The 20,432-nt window shown below is 37.1% G+C and overlaps 1 protein-coding gene across 4 annotated transcripts in view; it reads right to left on the reverse strand.

The window, feature by feature from the left end:
• Positions 1–6,617: 6,617 nt before the first annotated feature.
• Positions 6,618–20,432, reverse strand: part of LOC148869921 (Trimeric LpxA-like enzyme) — a 63,190-nt gene continuing 49,375 nt past the window's right edge. For all 4 annotated transcript variants that reach the window (XM_088969398.1, XM_088969397.1, XM_088969399.1 and 1 more), the window contains 2 exons: positions 14,641–14,766; positions 6,618–6,958 (listed from right to left, as the gene is read on the reverse strand). In XM_088969398.1, the coding sequence (XP_088825524.1) occupies positions 6,926–6,958; positions 14,641–14,766 (159 nt within the window). In that variant the 3' untranslated portion in view covers positions 6,618–6,925. The remainder of the gene's footprint in view (positions 6,959–14,640; positions 14,767–20,432) is intronic.

Genomic DNA, 20,432 nt, shown 5'->3' on the forward strand with positions numbered 1-20,432 from the left:
CCTATTCTTCTCGGTCTCGGTTCAGATCGGCATTTCTTTGGATTTTTGAAGTCCGACCATGTGTGCCCTATCCGTAGCCTTAACTTATTATATCACGTCAGATAGGGGTGGATCCATATTTGACTTGATTATAAATGGGTTTAATTCGAATCACCCTTAACCAAATTAAACATGAAGTCAAATTTTGTCGAAGGATATCATTTGCAGCCCTTAAGTTCTTGTGGTTTAAGTAAGAAGTTTAACTTGAAATCTAATAAACTCGTTAAGTAGTTAAGGCTGCATCTTGAGTTGGGTTGGCCTGAACCCAGTCAGAAAATTCATTTTGGGTTGGGTTGGGTTTTCAAGTTAGGGTTAGTGTTGAAAATTATGAATGTACTTAACTTCAGGTTGAGGCCTTGGCTAGCCCAACCCAACCTAAACTGGACATGGCTTCATATTTGAATGTTTAAATATTATATAACATTAATATAACTTTCCACCCAAAACAACAAAAAATTAGGATTTGCCTGAAACATTTATTATCTTACAACTCTTTGTTTGGCTAAAGAGTCAGCCATTGGATTTGTTGTTCTTATTACCCACCTGAAAGAGACATTTAGCTCTCTTATTAAGCTTTCAATCTCCCTAAATTTGGGCCAAGAAACCAAGGAATTAAGATATTGCATCTAGTCTAAGAGATGACTACCTTGAGAATCCCCTTCCACCTCTAGGATGTGGACACCCAATTGTTTAGCAAACCTTAACCCTGCAGTAAATTGACCAGTTCTTATGTCAGTGCTTCACTATTTCTCAAAGGATCCTGAATACAAAGCCACCACCCTACCTTCTGGATCTCTAAAAGCGCCCCCTAAGCCGGCTAGTCCCCTATTATCAATATGTATCTATATAGATCTTTCCATGCGCATTTTTATATTATGTATGTATGTTGACTATTTTAAGTTAAACTCAAAATTTTACATGAGCATGTCCTTTCACTCACATATGACAATGCTAAAACTAACTGAATTGACCCCAACCCTTAAGTAAGGAAATAAAAACATTTGGCAAAAAAAAGCAAAGAAATCAGGCCAGGTTAGGGAAAGGTTGGGATAAGGTTGATTTAGTAACAATTATGTTTTAGTTCAATTATAAAAACTATAACAATTATATTATAGTAAATTAGGTTGGGATAAGGTTAATTTACTATAACAATTATATTATAGTAAATTATGTTTATGATTGATTTAGTAACAATTATAAAAACTATGTTTTAGTTCAAATCTACTAATGATTGATACCTTACTATTTATTAGTATGTTAAATCATTTTCAATTTTTATTGTATTAAACCAGCAATCATATATTCTTACTAACAACAAAATGGAGTAAAGAAAGAGCCCTAGCATGCATGAAATGGAATCTTTGGGCTCCTCTCTATGCACCTTCACATGTGCAGCACGTCTAGGAATTTGGCCCATGCCATTTGAACCAAGCCAAGCCGAATAGTACGAGGCTCAAGCTTGGCTCGCCAAGGTAGTACAAGGCTCGAGTTCGAGTTGGAGCTTGGTTCAAGCTAGAACCTTGAGCTCGAGCTTGGCTCGAGTCAAAAACTCATAAGCTCGAGCTCGACTTGAGAAAAAATGTTTTATAAAAAATTATATATAAAAAGTATTTTTTATTTGATATTTAAAAAAATAAGAATTATAATAATTAGTTATTATTATATATAAAAATAAAATATTATATATAAAATATTTTTATTATATATATATTATTTTCTATAATTTTATATTATTATTATTATTATTATTACTACATATATATATTCGAGAAGCTCAGCTCAAAGCTCGGTTGAAACCGAGCCGAGCCGAGCTCGAATAGCTCGTGAAGAGCACCCCTAGGTGGGTCATTGGAAGCCTCAGAAATTTGCTCCTTATATAACCCTTTCTTTTCTAGCTTTCATTTCTGTCGGTTCTCCTATCCTCCATCAATGTGTTCCTTGCTTTGCCATTCTTTGTCCGAGCACGTCCCTGTGTTGCCATTCTTGGTCAGAGCTTTAAGCATGGGTAGCGTTGTCGTTTTTTAGGTTGTTCTTCTTGGTCTGAGTTCACATGCCTTCTCCTTCATCCCACAAAGCATGGTTCATGCATTCTTGGTTTTCTTCCTTGGGGTAGCTTGTAGTACCACCGTGTTTCTAGAAGCCTTGTTTCGTTTTTCTCTCATCTCTCGAACATAGGTATTTTTGCAAAGGCCTCCTGATTACTATGGTGCCACCATCAACCAAATGAGAAAAAAAGGGTCTAGCTCTCTCTTATATCTCCTCTCTCATTTCTCAATCTTTTTTCCAATTGCTCTCTACTCTCAATGGCCCTATTTTTTTCATTTTTTTCAAGGATTCTCTCTTGATTTATTATTTTGCTTTTGGTTTTCTGTGATTCTTTTTTGTAGAGATTGAATAGATTTCATGTACGTTATTTCTAAATAGGTTTTTAGTATTTTGTGTTAGATTCATGGCTGTTGGTTTCTGTTTTTTCTCTTTGTCTTGCATGCTGGAAATGGGCTTGACATCTGACTTGCAAGGAAATAAAGGGAGGGAGAGAGGGAGAGAGAGAGAGAGAGTATGGAAATGGTTTGCCCATGTCCTAACATCCATTTGCTTAAGATTCGTTTGGATTCTCTCTTCCCCTCTCTATTTATTTTCTCTATTTTATTTCATTTCCTTGTTTAATTGACATTGCAGGAGTACACCCATTGCATAAAGCAGAGAGAGATATTTGTTTTCTTTTTTTTTTTTTAGCTTCGATTCTTATTTTTTAACCTAAACAACTTGCATCTTCCACTAGGTGCTTGCTTCACTATCTTCCTACTTGATATTAGATGGTAAAAGAAGTAATTTCAGGTAAAAAACAACTTGTGACTTTCACACATGGGTTTTGATTTATTATATTCATATTTGATTTCATTTGTTGTGAGTTGGGGTTTTGGTTGCATGTTGAATTGGCTATGTTCTTTTATTGGTTGTTGTAGGATTAAACAACATAAGATACAAATTACAAGTTATAAAAACTTGATGCAAAATTTAATAAATCAATAATGACTAAAATATTCTATAGTAAGTCTGAAGTCACATTTCAAAAACTCGAGTCTTGAAACAATTAGTTATACGGAAAAATACAAAATATATTTAGTTAATATTTCACATCTTGCACCCTAATTGTGTATTTGTATATAATGGGTTTAGAAAGATAATGATAAATTGGAGAGAGAATTCTATTGGGAAGTGAAGGCATAAGAGAAAGAACAACACTGAGAAATAAGTGAAATAGATGGTTTAAAGGAGTTTAGCTACAAATTCTTCCCACGTCCCTATCGACAGGAAGCTGTAGCCCCTTGTCATTCATGGGGAAGATGTTTCCAGTACACGCAGTAGTATCTTGTGGTAGGAATGTGGATAGGAGTTCCAGAGTGGCTTTAAAGTATCACTGTATCAGCCATGTGGCACAGATGGAATTGTCGATTCGTTATTTTATTCCACACATGCCGATCATATCAGCCAATACGCATTGTAATGGCGATTTGACCTGTCCCTGTTAGGTCCCATCCTATCCCTTCTCAGTTGGGGTGGGTCTTTTGACCATTGGTCGGGGTTCTGAGAGGGCTTGGGGAAGCCCAAAATACTGGACCGGTTGGGGATGATAACTGTTAATATATGTTATATTATATTATTAATATTAAATATTATATTATATAATATTAAATAGGTCAAAGTAAGTTTCAAAAAATAAAAAATAAATAAATTTTAAGTATATAAGTAAAAATGACTAAGGCGAGGTGAGACAAATTCGAAAATCCCTTTTTCCCACATAAACAAATATGTTAAGATTTCTCTCCACCTCGTCATTCCTAAGTATAAACTGTTTCACTTGCTTAATATCAATTTGGGAGGTGATGAGGGCAGATTTGGCCCTCCAATGAAATTGCGACACGTGTCACCTCGTGATAATTAGGCAAACACCCAAGCAACAACTTACCAAGTTGGGGTCTCACCCGGGCACCGGTTTGGCCGGCTTGGCGCGACCTGCACGCGGCTTACGGGCAGCCTGGCGTGGCCTACGTGCAGCCTGCGCGACCTGGCTGACCTGGATCGGCCTGGCACATGATCCGACCTGGCCGACCTAGCCGTCCATAAGACGCCCACCGATAATCTCGGCATGCATACCCTACAAGCTCGGTATCTCACCAAGGAGCTCGGTAGCTCACCAGAGAGCTCGCCAAGGAGCTAGGCAGCTCGGTAGAGCTCGCCACAAGTAGCTAGGCATAGCTCCCCCGGGCAGCTCGCCATTTGTAGGGTAGCTCGGTACAGGAGTAGTTTGGCATATCGCAGGAAGATCTCCTACCTAACGACCTGGCCTAGACACTGACCCGCCGACTCACATAGGCACCAACCTGACAACCTGGCCTAGACACCGACCTGCCAGCTGACATAGGCGCCGACCTGATAACCTGGCCCAGGCACCGACCCGCCGGTTGACGCAGGCACCGCCCTGACAACCTGGCCCAGGTGCCGACCTGGCCGCCTGACACAAGCGCCAGCCTGATGACCTCGAGGAGTTCACCACTGTACCCCAATTCTGATGGGATGTGACAGGTCTTACTGTTTGGAGGCTTTTCACCCACCTAACCCGCAAGGACTCTGGTATATAAAGACCTCACCCCCCAAAGGGGAGGGAGAGGGAAAAAAAGGATAGTATCCCTGCTCTCTAGCTCTCTCATTTCTCTCCAAGTTCTCTATAATCAGAATGTTAACTTAGGCATCGGAGAATCCCTGCCGGGAAAATACCCCCGGGTCCTCTGATTCAGTTCTCGCAGGTCCCCCAGCTCCCGCCACCTACAAACGAGAGGAAATCACCTCATGTAGAGGGTAGTCAGGTTGCGCTGCACCAAGGAGCTCCACCATCCTCTGAATTGTAGGCTGCCTAAGAGCAGGTCAAATGACGAGTCCACCAGGGAGCTCGCCACCAGGGAGTTTGCCACCAAGCAGTTCGTCACCAAGTAGCTTTCCACCAGGGAGCTCGCCACCAGGCAGTTCACCACCAAAGAATTTGCCACCAAGCAGTTCGTCACTAAGTAGCTCTCCACCAGGAAGCTCGCCACCAAGCAGTTCTCCACTTGGGAGTTCGCCACCAAGTAGCTCATCACCAAGGCACGTCACCACTGGGTCAAATAACAAGGTATTTAGCCAAAAATTTACACATCACAAAAAATGATACGTGACCAGAAACGGTTACATCATGAGGTAATATCTACCACTAAACCATATACTTGAATTACTCATCCTGATTATGTGACTTCTAGTTTAAGAATTAAGATATTCAAGCCTCACGTGTTGTATGTCAGGTGTGTCCGGTACTTGATATTTCACATAAATTATTAAAGTATGTGTTTTCATATTTATGACTTTATTTATAATCATTTAAGACCTAGATTTTAGTATTATTAAACTTTATAATTCGTTCAACTCCCCTATTATTTTTATTGTATCAAACTATCAATGCATATTCAAAATGCATCTTGATGCATCTCCTAAGATTGGCTTTTCAATACCGTCTCCCAACCTCGGAGAAAGGAGAAAAATTGCTTGTTAAGATTAAAGTAATGTTTAAGCATTCTTTCGAACCACTTAACCCATAAACGGTTATATCTCTAGGTCCGTTTTTCAAGTGGACTGCATTTTCAAAAAAAAAAAACATTGTTTAATAAAATATTTGTTATTTAATCTTTTAAGAGCATTTATAGAGAGGAGATCTAGAAACGGGGGAGGGATTAAAATGAGATCTCAGATCTGAAATCACTGTTCTAAAATCAACCCGGGCAGTGGTTCATGGTTCATGGTCGCCGCTGCTCTGTTACCACTGCCACCGTTGTCATCATTGCCGGTGAACCAACTCCTTCATTCCTTCTCTTTCTTTCTATTCTTTCCCAATTGACAGCCACCTGTTCGTCTCTTTTCCCATGAAAAGAAATGAGACATTATATACATGTATCATCCTCTTACCCTAATAGGTCAAATAGATCAAACTGTCTGAACCGTTCGATCTGGATGATCAAACCGTTTTTAAAACCTTGTGTTTAAGAAAGGATGGGATGTCACAACAGAACCCTAAGAATTAGCCAAATAGGATTATGCACTTGAATATTCTTATTTAGGATGTGATACTATCTTCTCTTTTCCTTTATTCCACCTTTGTTTCGGCCCTGTTCCACTGACGAGTTTCACTTGGAAAATGGTTCCCTTAAATCCTCTTACTTTGACAAAAGGCAACTGCATAAATATTGCAGCATCATTCTCTAGCACATGGCACAATGAGACTTGGTGATGGCTAGACAGCATAAGATGTGTTGAAAACTTAGGATTGGATGTTCAATCGGTGCCGCCCCTTTTCCCATGGACATGCAGAAGTAAATTTACTTCTCAAGATTTGGTTCCCCCATCTCTGCCATAAGCCGTTTGATACATTGGATAACCTCGCAAGAAAAATTGGATGAAACCTGTTCGAGTCCGAATCTGGTTTGTGCACTATGTCATCAAGTATGATACTTTGTCAGACACAGAGAGAGAGAGAGAGAGAGAGGACTCAATTGAATAAATATTTGACTTTCCAGTTTCCACTAAATCTTTATAACAAATGAAGTTCTCTTTACCAAAACACTGTCATTTCATCTTATCTACAGGCCTATCACTCCTGCGGATGAAAGCAGTAGCCATAGCGAGGCATCTCTGTCAGATGTGAAAGTTCATGTACCAGAATGATGAAAACATATTTCATCAAAATCATAGGGATACCCATTAAAATGACTTCCCCAGCTCAAAGAATGCCTTGTATAGATTGTAGTTCCAAAAAGGCAGCGCTATATATAAGCATCTCTGCGTTAGTTTGGTTGCGTCATCAATCATCTTCTTCAGGTGCCTCTTTCAGCCACTGGAAATAAAGCCCACAAATCAATTGATAAGTACTAAATGAGACAGCAATGATGCAAATAAGGACAAGATGAATTTTTATAGAAAATAAACTTAATAAAATAAATTCACTTTTGCAGATAAAAAAATCTTTATAGCTAATTGAAAAGAAGGGCTTAAATGGTACATACTCGAGATTACTTAACCGTACAAGACTACTCTCACTGATACTAGTCCTAATTCTGTCCATCAGATCACAATTATGCTCTTTAAAGATTCAAAAGATTATACTGTTGCGCTAGCAAGACAAATGAACAATTAAATTCTAAACCTACAATTTCTAAAGATCATGGGCATGGGCACATCTCAGATCCTCAACTTACAAAACAGGTGTAAAGGAATAATAAACTCCATGATAGTTAATTTCAATATACCGTAAGTCCTTTCTAAAAGATAAAGATCCTACATAACTCTGGTGGAATATGGAATTGTAAATTCTGCAAACCACTGGATCCCCAAATTGGGTCCACTTCCATAGAAATGGAATCTGGCAAAATGCAAATCTTAGCCAATTCTGCATCTTAGTTGAATTCTAGGATAGTGGTTTTACCTCAGAAACTTTGAAGCTCAAAGGTGCAAGTGTGCACCATGAATCATCCAATGCACATGGAAAAAGGAAAAGGCAAAAAGAAAAGAAAGAAGAGAAGTGAGCTGTAAAAGCGGAGAGGCTGCATCAGCAAAAAAATCCCATTTGGTCTTCGTGCTTCAGCTAGCTTCAACTTTGCCTTTACCCTCTCTTTAGTTCAGTAGCAGACAGTAAACCCTTGTTCATACAAGGCTATTTTCAACATTGTATAACGCACATCATAGAGGATTCATGAGGTGGGGACAGGGTGGTTTTGTTCCCATGCTTCTACTTTAAGAGGGATACAAGTAACCATAGCTACACACACACCGTGACTATTTAAGTAACAAATAAGTTACTTAAATAGTCATTGATTAATTTATTATTTTTAGTTTAAAATAAAATTTAAGATGCATTTAAATAAAAAAAGATCAAGGAATACAATAATAGTCTAAAATGGTGTATTAATGCTTCTTTTATCACTTAACATAATATCATTGTATATTTCCACATATTTCATAATATTTCCACCATGCCTATATTTTTACAATATTTCTATCTGACACTTCTGACGTATGTCCCATATTTTGATGACTGGCATCTCCATCAACACCAACATTTTAAACCTTGATATAGAGCAACCACCCATGTTTGGTTTGGTAACTTTGACACTGATCTCTTTGGGTTGAAGAAGTGCCAACCACACACCATTCTGTATTTTTTGTAGACAGACATCATCAGGGCAGATTATTTTATTTGTCTATGTAAAAGGTATTGTTATTATAGGTGATGATAAACATGGCATTACAGATGTTAAGTGATACAGATGAAGAAGCAAGGAAAGAATTCATGGGGAAATAAGCCAATTCTCTTTTTTTTTTTTTCGATAAATAAGCCAATTCTCCAATTCCTATGCCAGTTTCAGAATTTTTGGGTTATAGGATATTGGTACTGTTTCAGTTATTAAATAATTCTAGTTGTGGGTGTCTTAAGAATAGGGTTATATTTCTTAGTTTTTTATTGCTATTTCGAAATTACTATTTAAGGTAACTTTCTGAATTACTATCTATAGTAATTATCGTAATTACTATTTTCATTAAACTTACGGTTCAATATTTTTATTAATTTCTGAGGTCTTTAAATTAAAGTAGTTTTATTTGGATTAGGAAAGTGTCATTAGAGTTTCTTAGGAGTTGGAGTTCTTATTTAAGTGTCCTAGTCCAAATTGGAGTCTAAAAGTGGACATCCGGGTTACTAAGTTGAGTTTATGAAATAAGCAGTCATTGCAATCTGTCACTTTGCTGTTTACCCTAACAGCAAGTGTTCTCTTCCAATTTCTTTTTCATTCTTTGGTAACAGCAAGCATTCTAATTGTTTCTCCATTCATATCCTTCATCTCTAATCACCCACAGCCATCAATCAAGCTCGTGAAGCCCACCACCAGATCATAAGTCGGTAGGACCCCTTCCCATCCAACATCATTAAGTCCTTTCTTTAGTAAAGATTCTATACTAAGAATTTAGGGAACCAAGGAACTTTCCAGGGTCGAGGTTTCTTGATCTCCCACTGAGATTAGTCTTTCCCAATGCAGGTATGTCATTGATTTGCTTGAGAAGACATGTATACTAGGGTCCAAGCCATGCTACACTTGTATGGACCCAAGTGTCCAGTTAGCATCAGAACAAAGTGATCTCTTAGAAAATCCAGGAAGGTAAAAGCAATGGTAGGGAAATTGAATTATCTAGCAATCACTGGGTTAGCCATTTCTCATGCAACAAGTGGGCCCAGTCAATTCATGGGCTCTTCAAGGGTACTGCACATGGAAGCTTCTTATCATATATTGAAATATCTAAAGGGATCGCCAGGTCATATATTCATTGGACTGGTTCACCTTTTGATAGGTGGTCCACTATAGGATATTGTACTTTTCTAGGTGGTAATCAAGTCATCTGAAAACAAAGAAACAAACTGTGGGTTGGATGGTCAAGTACTGATGCAGAATATTGTGCTACTCAGAGCTACTCAGAGCTAATGTGGGTTGGATGGTCAAGAATTGGGTATTCCTGCTCAACTTTCCATGATTCTGGCTGCTGTTCAAGAATTGGGTATCGATTTCATTGTGATAATCTGGCTGCTATTCACATTACTTGTAACCAACTATTTTATGAGAGGAAAAAGCATATTAAAGTGGACTGTCAGCTTGTTTGGGAGAGGCTTCTTAAAAGACATCACTATCCCATATATCAAGTTTAGAAATCAACTTACTGGCTTGTGGATTTGATCGATTTTGGGTTGACTTTATTTGTAACTGTTAGAATTGTTAGAATTAGTTGAAAGGGGCATTATTGTCTTTTTCATATTATTTTTCTCTCTTATGTCTGCTGTAACTTACCTAAGGGTATTGTAGTCATTTCAGCTTTAGTAGAATGCTAATACAACCTGGGTCGACAGTAAGGTGGAGTGAATGAGATTTCACCTTGCTAGTCTTCCCTCTTTTTTTTCTCCTTTTCTTCTCTTTCCCTTCACTTTCTCTTCCTTTCTTCTCTTTCTTTCTTCTATCATTTTCTTCACCTTTTCTTTTTTTTATTGAAGTTGGAACATGGTATCAAAGCCTTGAGGTCGACTGTACTGTTTCACGGCACTGTTGACGTCTCAGCTTTTTGTGGCCTAGGAATAGAGAATATTCTTTATTCTTTGTTGGAGAGGAAAAGGACTTAAGATGACTGATTGCCCACTTGGAAAAGAGGCTTTAATGCCTCAAGTTGCAGTGTTGTTTGAGTTGGTGGTGTTTTTCTAAAAGCCCTCTATTCGGCAGTTTGAAGAGGGCAGCCTTGTGATGTCTTGAGTTATGAGGCAGGCGCTCCTCAATCTATGGTGATTTTGTGGTGGTTTGTGGTGTGGGGACACCTTGTGGTAAGTGTGTAATCTTTCCCAAGTGTTTCTAAAGTAAAGGCTGATGATTCTTGGTGTTTTCCCTAAAGAAAAAGATGTATTACAGTTGTTACATACCAGCTATTTGACAGTTTGCCTAAAATCGGTGATCTCCTCTCGCTCATGGTTTCATCAAATAGTAGCACTAAACCTACGGTAGTTGTGCAATCAGGTCTCATGGACCAAGTCGGTTGAGGTATCTCTCATTAGGCAAGTTGAAGTACATCAAGGAGGGTCCATTGAAAAGTGAATCAGAAGGATTCAATTACCGGGTACAAGAGATTGCCCAAATTATGATATCCCTTTCGAATAGCATGGAGAATCCCATTAGTGTGAACCATATGTTTCTAGACATGACCAAGGAGATTTGGGACCATAACAAACAATTGTATTCTGGACAAGACAATGTCACAAGAATTTACCAGTTATACCAAGACTATTTTTCTCTTCAACAAGGGGATAAAAGTGTTAAAGAATACTATGATTCTCCAAAAGGCTTAAGGAACGAGCTTAATGTTTATCAACCCCTATCCACTGTTTTGAAGACTCAACAAGAACAAAGAGACCATCTAAATGTGGCAAGATTTTTATCTGGATTGAGGTCTGAATTTGAACCAATGTGGGCCCAAATCTTAGGGAGCAGTGATCTTCCATCATTGTCTGAGGTTTTCTCCCGCATAAGAGCCTCAAATCCACATAGTGATCATCTCCCACCTTCAGAGAGATCAACCATAGTGGTTTCCAAAGGAGGTTTTCTAGGTAGAAATATGTGGTAGAGGTGGAGGTAATGTGAGGGGGTTTTGGCCGTGGGCCTAGAGGTGCACGAGAAGGTGGTAGAGAGGTTGGTGGTGCAAGAGGTGGTGGTCGTAATGGTAGAGGTCGTGGTTCAGCTTGTTAGTGCTCACATTGTGGATGAGGTCACATAGTCGAATTTTGTCATGATCTTTATGGCCCTCCATCTTCCTAGGCTAACCATGCAATGGTGGAAGGTGACTTAGTCTTAGTGTGACTGAAGATGGTCTTGCTTCCAATGTTGATAAGGATAAAGACACAATCCTTATCTCACATGAGGAGTATGAAAAGCTTTGCCAGTTTGTCTGTTCTAGTTCTGCCACTAGTACACCTATGAAGTCAGGTACTGCTTGCCTTGTTTCTAGTTCTTCACCTTCACCCTGGGTAATTGATTTTGGAGCCTTAGACTACATGGCTGGCTCCTTAGATATGTTTGTATCCTTGTCACCACCTTCTACCTCTCAAAGTGTTACCTTTGTTGATGGTTCTTCTTATGCTATTACTAGTACTAGTAATGTGTCTCTTGGTTCTGACCTTAATTTACGCTTTGTCTTTTATGTTCCCAAGTTCCCCTTTAGTCTCTTGTCTATAAGTAGGCATACTCAAACCCTTCATTGTTCGGTTACATTTTATCCTTCATATTGTGTCTTTCAGGATCTCAAGATAGGGAAGACAATTGGTGGCAGTTGTGAAGTTAGAGGACTGTACTACTTGGATAACCATGATCCTCAGAAGGCTCCTCATTCCTCTCTTACACCACATCAATGGCACTGTCGTCTTGGTCATCCTTCTCTGCATGTTTTAAAAAAGCAAGTCCCAACTTTGGAGTTTGTAACTCAGCTAGATTATGAGTCATGTTCGTTAAGTAAACATCATAGAGTGTCTTTTGTTTCTAGGGATGATAAGAGAGTCCTGAGTCCTTTTGCTTTAACCCACTCAGATGTTTGGGGTCCTTATCGGTGTGTCATCTTATAATGGATTCAGATATTTTTGTAACATTTATTGATGACTATTCAAAATTGACATGGATTTACTTAATGAAGGACCGTTCAGAATTGTTCTCTATTTATCTATCTTTACATGTTGAGATAAGGACTCAGTTTGATGTATGCATTAAAGTGTTTCGTTCTGATAATGCCAAGGAATACTTTCATAATAGTTTTCAGTCTTATTTTGACTCTCATGGTATTATATATCAGTCCTCATGTTCACACACTCCTCAACAAAGTGGAGTGGTTGAGAGAAAAAAAAAATCATGTGATTGAAATTGCTCGGGCCTTGTTGATTCAAATGTCAGTCCCTAAAATCTTGTTACAGGTTATTGTAAGGATGGACAAGAAGTCTACTACAGATTATTGTACCCTCTTGTGTGGTAATCTCGTTACTTGGAAGAGCAAGAAAGTAGAGTGGTTGCTAGGAGTAGTGCTAAAGCTGAAAACAGGGTAATGGCCCATGCTACCTATGAGCTAGTTTGGTTGAAGCATCTTCTTCAAGAGATGAATATCATAATTTGTCACCCATTAAATCATTTTGTGACAACCAAGCTGTAACACATATTGCCTCCAATCTAGTGTTTCATGAAAGGACTAAACACATTGAGGTTGATTGCCATCTTGTGAGAGAGAAAGTAACAAGTAGGGAGATTGTTACTCCCTATGTTAAATCTGAAGACCAAGCAGTCTGTTACTATTGGGTGAGATTAGCTCATTCTAATCTCAACCAAACAGAACAAGAGGGTCTCTTCTTCATCTAGCTTACAGGAAATGAAGGCAGTGAGGATTGAAGTGGACTTTTCTTGCTTTTTGGATGTTAGGAAGCCGAATTTCATACGTTTGCCAGTGTTTTAAAAGCACAAGGCGCAAAAGAAGCGTGCGCCTGAGGAGCAAGGTGCAAGGTGTGCATGCCTTTTTAAGCAAGTCACAAAATTACAAAAAAAAAGTCAGAAAAATAAAAAAAATGCCAAAAAATTTTAAAAGAAATGCAAAAAATATTAAACATAATGTTAATAAAAAATATAAACTTAAATTTTAAAATAAATGTTTTAAAAATCCTATTATATAAAACTAAAATACATAAACATAACATGTAAAGTGTATTCAAATGAAAATTTAAAAATAAAAGCAAACATATAAAGCATTTTCAAGCATGTAAAACCCACAATCTCTTTTTCTCCTTAATTGCATTGCTTCAAGTAGCTAATGTGATGTAAAACATTTTACATTCTTAAATCGTCGCCTTTGTACCACGCCCCTCGAGGCAAGCCCGAATAAGTCCATGTTAGGGTCTAAAATTCTTATCTCACATAAAAAAATAATGATTTTATAACTTTCATTGCCTTTTGAAAGGGGTGCACCTTTTGAAAAGGGTGCACCTAGGACCAGGGCGAGGCACATACACCAAAATGTGCCTCGCCTGTGCACCTAGGCACGCCTTTTAAATCACTGACGTTTGTTGAACAAGTTTTTTCTTTTTTAATTCATTGGACCACAATGATTTGCGCTCTGTTTTGCCCGTTTGTTTTCTGTCGAGTAATCAACCAGTTTGTCGGCAACCTTCTAGGAACTTCAGCCACTGTTCCCTTGTTACAGCGGCAAGTCAAATTCCAGCATTACCATCGTCTGATTTTGTGGTTGTATTCAGATATCCGGCGAAAAACCATTTCTGGTTTTCACGATATTACCAATTCAGTTTAAGTGCCTTGACGTGGCTGTATGTGAACTGTGAAGAATCTTCGAAGGATTTTAAATACGTGATGTAGGACAGGAAGGAGAAAGTCCTACAGACATCTACAGAGTCGCTGAAATCGAGGAAGTGGTTACAGATCTGATATGAATCATAAGAAAATTAGATGATAGGTGAAGGGCATTTTTGTCCTTTTATATGATACAGTTTTGGACCAACTTGACAGTTTTTGGAAGCTTAGGTACTGCAGTGACACAATTTGAAGTTCGGGTATTAACTTGACACTACCCCTAAAGTACAGGGTACTAATCTGGAATTTTCCCATAAATAAAAAATGAAGATTGTAATCCAACTATTAAGAACCCCTGTCCTCTTGTTTCTTGCCTACAAGACATAAACATCAAATCTCTCTATACATTTAAAAGGATGACCATTATATTTAAAAATAATTTATTCAAAGGGAATATAGCCTAGATTTTAATTTAAAAGCTATTAAGCAGATATTTACAATGGAAATAAAAATTAATACCAAAACATGAAACAACCTCACAACAAGTGCCTTCTATTGTTAAGTGGAAAGTGGGACTAAAAAGGACACAGAAAATAATTGCATAATAATAATGACAAAAAGCATTCCATAGAAAATAAAAAGAAAAGTTAGGACATATTCTAACCTGAATAAATGTTTCTGCTTGCTTAACAAAAATTTTATCTGATTCATCTGCCCCTTCTTTCTCAGATGCCCATGAGAGAATAGCTTCTTCTTGTAGTATGTCTTTGTCATAAAGGAGATGCAGAATCTGAAGAAAAAAAATATGGAATGTTGTTCAGTAGGATTGAGAAAACATCACAAGCTGATGTGCTTTCCTAAAAGTTAAAACGAAGCATAATAACAAAGCTTTACATGACTCTTAGGTTAGCCAAAAGGCCCAAAACCTTAACAATATAGGCTCAAAGCTCTGCATGCTTCTGTTGGGAAGTATTTCTTGGTAAGGTTAATACTTGTGACTTGCCCCAAAAGAAAAGACCTAACTGGTGCTTATCTCCTCATTGGTGTCTTTTCTGTAAGGCTAATGGTGAGTCTACCCATCACTTATTGATATCATGTCCTTTTGTTTTCCCAATTTGGGATTGGTTTCTCTCCTTATTTGGGTGCAGATGGAATCCCCCACCTAATGTACAAAATCTCTTCTACCCCACCTTCGTTAGTGGGAAGTAAAGAAGAGGTAACACTTTGTGGAGATGTACAAGAGATGCTGTATGCTGGACAATTTAGGAAGAAAGAAATTAAAGATTATTTGCAGAAAAGGAAAGAAATAGGGAAGACCTCATTGAAGAAATTACAACCAGGGTGGTCCATCAGGTGAGGACTCTGAAAGTTTTTGAAGGAGCTTCTGCTGCAGATCTGATGAGAAAGTGGGGGGAAGTAGCTGACTCTATTCCTTTGAAAACTGTAATTAAACCATCCTGGACCCTTCCATCTAATGGATTTCTCAAATTGAATTTTGATGGCAGTAGTGAGGACAATCCTGGACCTTCTGGCATTGGAGGTGCTTTCAGAAATGAGGAAGGAATTCAGAAAGCCAAGGAGTTAAATATTTCCAAGTTGATAATTGAAGGGGATTTGGAGCTTGTTATTGGTTGACTACAAAAGGAGGAGGAGATGGACCGGTGGGAGTATATAAACGAAAAAAGGAAGTTCAGAGGTATGGCTCAAGGAATGGAAAATCAGTTTAACTGGATTAAGAGAGATGCTAATAGTTTGATTCTGGGCTATGCTGTAATGTTTTTTTTTTTTTTTCTAATAGAGTTTGTCTCCCCTCCCCTCCATGTACTTGATTCATTTTTCTTTCTTAATGAAATCTGATCATTTATTGATCAAATACACACACACACACACACACACACACACACACATATATATAAAATATATATATATATATATATATATATATATATATATATGTTGCATATTCCTCCTGTTTTACCTGTCATTTCATTCTTTGGCTCAGCGACCATTATAGAGCTCTTTGTTTCTATTTATTTGCCTCTTTATTTTCCATTCTCTAATAATTAATGAATTTTTTTACCAATCAAAAAAAAGAAAAAGTCAAGAATAAGAGAAACATTTTGAAATAGAAGATGGGGGCTCATTTGAGCTAAGTTTCTACCACTTCTTTAAGAGATCCCCAAGTGATGACAAAGGTGGATGAAGGATCAAGGACAAGATCTGTGGACACTCCATCACTTAAATGGAGAGGAAAGAACTCTGGCCTCTAGAATGAATACCTCATTTAGATGGATTTAAAGTTAATATTGGAAGGGCTAGTGCAGCAAATTAATATTGGGTCCTACCCTTGGTATCTAAGAGTAGGACTGCAAATTGGGTTGATTAAGTCTGATAGAGGTTCAACCCAAGCCCATTCCTAAGATGTGCAACTCAAGCTCGGGCCTGGCCCAATCCAATGTCGAGCTCCAAATTACCAGCAAAATCTTAAACAAACACAACTCGGGCTAGGCTCAGACTCAGGTTAGGTCAAGTTGGGCTTGAGTGGGTTGGTCGGTTTGAAAGAAAGTTTCTTTTTTTTTTGGTATTTTAGTGATACACCCGAATCCCCCATAGGGGCTGTTTGAATAGAGCAGCAGCACACTAATAACCCCCACCCCCCAAAGTCATTGGTTGCAGGAATCAAATACACATCTCTGCTGGAATAAACCAGCTAATGTACCAACTGAGCCACCTCTTAGTTGAAAGAATTTAAGAATATATTTTTGTACAATGATCTTTTATTAGTTTTTATAACTAAATATAAGATTAGAATGAAATGAAAATATGTAAAAATTCTTTAACAAATTTACATATACATATTTTATACATACATATAATTGAAAAAAAAAAGATATTTTCCTATAAATAAAATGCATATATGTATATACTTGTTCAGTCGGGCTTGGGTTGGGTTGGACTTAGGATACTGAAGCCCAACCTAAGTTAGGTCAACTATAAGTTTTCTGTCCTAGACCCAGCCTGAAACCCAAAAACTTAAGGCCCAACCAATGCAAAAGATTGGGCTGGGTCAGATTAGGCTCAAGTTTGGCCCACCCAAGTTGCAGGCTGAAGGGGTTCTTGTTATCAGGAGGATAAGTTTTCAGATACAGAAGTCCTAGGTTTAGTTCGAAATCTGTTCAAGAGAAGAAGAAGAAGAAGAAAAAGAAGAAGAAGAAGAAGAAATGAAGGAGAGTACAGCAGTTTGAAATAAAAACAAATAAAAATGTGGGGAGCATATTTCTGCAACTAACAACATATAAAAAGAGACTAGGTGTCCCTGTCTACATCTCTACACTCCCCCTCAAGTTGGGAATAGATATTCAGCATTCCCAACTTGCTTAAATCTATCCATCCTGACTTTAGTGACTGCCTTGTTGAAGAGATTAGTAAGCTGCATATCAGAGACAATATAAGGAGAGCACACTTCTTGGGAGGCTACTCTCTCCCTAATGAAGTGTCGGTCCTCAATGTGTTTTGTCCTGTCATGCAGTATTGGGTTATGGGCAATATTAATCAAGGATTAAAGTACCGGCATCAGGTATCGTATTGGACCACTCGGATACGGATACGCTTTGGAAACACATGGATACAGACAAAAAAATATGGATATGCCAAAAATGCATATGAATTCCATAAACATATTAATAGCATTATTTTTAAGATCAAAATAGACATAATTAATGTATAGATACATAGAAAATGTATATTCTAAAGGTATATGTGAAGAAATATACTACAATTAATATAGTGGGATGCATAGAAATCATAAAATTTTATTGATATTGTATCAATCAAGAATCTTGGAACACATTATATATATTCTTTAATAATTAATACATGCACAAAGCTATTATAATGTTATTTTCTATTGAATTTCAAGGCACAAAACATATGCAACTAATATATGTCAATTATTATGTCGATGATTTTCTATTTTGCTATTTTTAATTTTTAATATTAACCGAAAGTCAACTAAAAATTAATTCTCAAATGTTTAGTTAACAATACTTTTATTTCTATAAACAAGAAACACGTTCTTAGAAAATGTAATTAAAATATAAATTAAAAATTTATAATAATATATAATATCAACTTAAAATATATCAAATATATTAAATTTTCTAAGATACACATCATATGAAAATTCATTATTTTCAACTGCTAAAATAATTATTCCATTATTAATATTTTTATTCCATAAATTTTGAGATAAAAAATCATTTTTTAATATAAATGTAGATTAATGGATTTGACAAATTCAATTTATATTATATTCTTGAGGTTTTTGTAAATAATATTTTTATTTTTATAAATAATTTATATTCTTTTATTTAGTTCAAATTAAAATATTAATTAATAATTTGTAAAATTTTAAGATAAATGTCATGTTCAAATTTATAAATATTAAGTACTAAAATAATTATTCTATTATTAATATCTTTTTTCATATAAATTTCTTGAGATCAAACAAATTTTTTATATAAATGTGGATTTAATAAATTATTTATTCTATTAGTTTATAAAATATTAGTTTTGAAGATTATTTTTTTTATTTTGTTGGAATTGTTAAACACAAATGTAATTTTTCTGCATTACATGTGGACACTAGAATAGAAAAAAGTTATTTTATTCCATTAAATTTCACAAGTTGAAAATTGTCTTAGTAGATCAAGCGCGCAATTAAGGCTTTAATGTTGGGTGATTTGTGTTTGAATCACACCAAATGCATTTTTTACAAATAAATGCGCATGCGCAAGAAACACACCAATCCGTATCGACTGTATCGGTGCATATCGCTCTGATACATCACGATACGGGCCAATACGAATGCATATCACTCCGATACGCGCAATTAAGGGAATACGGGTTTAGTTGTAATGTATCCCGTATCCCCTCTTGCCGATACTGATACGATACTCCCCGTATCGAATGTATCATATTGCTATTTAAATCCTTGATATTAACAGCAGTCTGATTGCCACAATACAGCATTAAGGGCTTCTCATGCTCAATGCCAAGTTCTTCAAGTAAAGATCTCAACAATAGAATTTTTGCCACTCCACGAGCCATAGATCTCTACTTGGGTTCAGCACCTGATCGAACCACTACATTTTGCTTCTTACTTCGCCATGAAACCAGATTTCCTCCAATAAAGGCACAATACCTAGATATAGACCTCCTGTCATCTACACATCCAGCCCAATCTGCATCATTGTACACCTCAATCCTCATATGACCATTATTCTTGAAGTGTATTCCATGACCTAGACACCTCTTGAGGTATGCTAGAACCCTCTCAACAGCCAACAAATGAGTGGTTCTTGGGGAATGCATATACTAACTAACAACACTAGCATAAGAAATGTCAGGCCGAGTCAGACAAAGATACAGAAGTTTCCCTACCATCCGTTGATACATGGTCTTGTCATCAAGAGGTTCATCGTCTTCTGCACTTATCTTATGATTCAATTCAATGGGGAGTGTATGTAGGTTTAACTCCCAACTTTCCTATTTCCTCCAAAAGGTCAAGGACATATTTCATTTGAGAAATGAATATGCCATGTTTAAATCAAACCACCTTAATGCCCAAAAAACGTCGAAGATGACCCAAATCTTTCACCTCAAACTCCGTGTGAAGTAATTGTCTGAGGGAATAAATCTCATCAGCATCACTACCTGTTACCACAATGTCATCTACATACACAACAAGAAGTGTCAAGGAGGAACCACCCCTCTTGATGAAGTGTGTGGTCTGAGTGAGCCTACATATATCCAAATTTCTCTAGAGGAAGTCTAAACTTGTCAAACCAGGCCATTGGAGATTTCTTTAAACCATACAATACCTTCTTAAGTTTGCAAACTTTCTTGCCATCATCTGTATCATTAAAACCATGAGGTAACTCCATGTACACTTCCTCCTGTAAATCACCATTGACGAAAGTGTTCTTAACATCCATTTGGAACATAGACCATGAAAAATTTGCAGCCAAAGATAACAAAACACGGGTAGTAAACATCTTGGCAACTAGTGCAAAGGTCTCAAAGTAATCAATGTCATAAGTTTGTGTGTACCCCTTCGCAACAAGACGGGCTTTATATCTTTCAACTGATCCATCTACATTATGCTTCACAGTGAACACCCATCTGCACCCAACTAGTTTCTTTCCTTTTGGTTGATCAACCAGCTCTCATGTCTCATTTTTAATGAGTGCATTCATTTCCTCCATTGCATCCTTTCACTCAGGCACAGAAAAAGCTTCCTAAACAGTTTTAGGAATGGATATAGCAGAATAGGATGCCACATATGATTTATAGGATTGGGAAAGATATCATATGAGAGAAACTGAGATATGCAATGAGCAGTGCATGTGGTACATCTCTGTTTCCCTTTACGGACTGCAATGGGAAGGTTAAGAT

Source organism: Nelumbo lutea, chromosome 2 (assembly GCF_056320005.1).
Source record: "Nelumbo lutea isolate HS-2025 chromosome 2, American lotus-T2T, whole genome shotgun sequence".
NCBI classification, from domain to species: Eukaryota; Viridiplantae; Streptophyta; class Magnoliopsida; order Proteales; family Nelumbonaceae; genus Nelumbo; species Nelumbo lutea.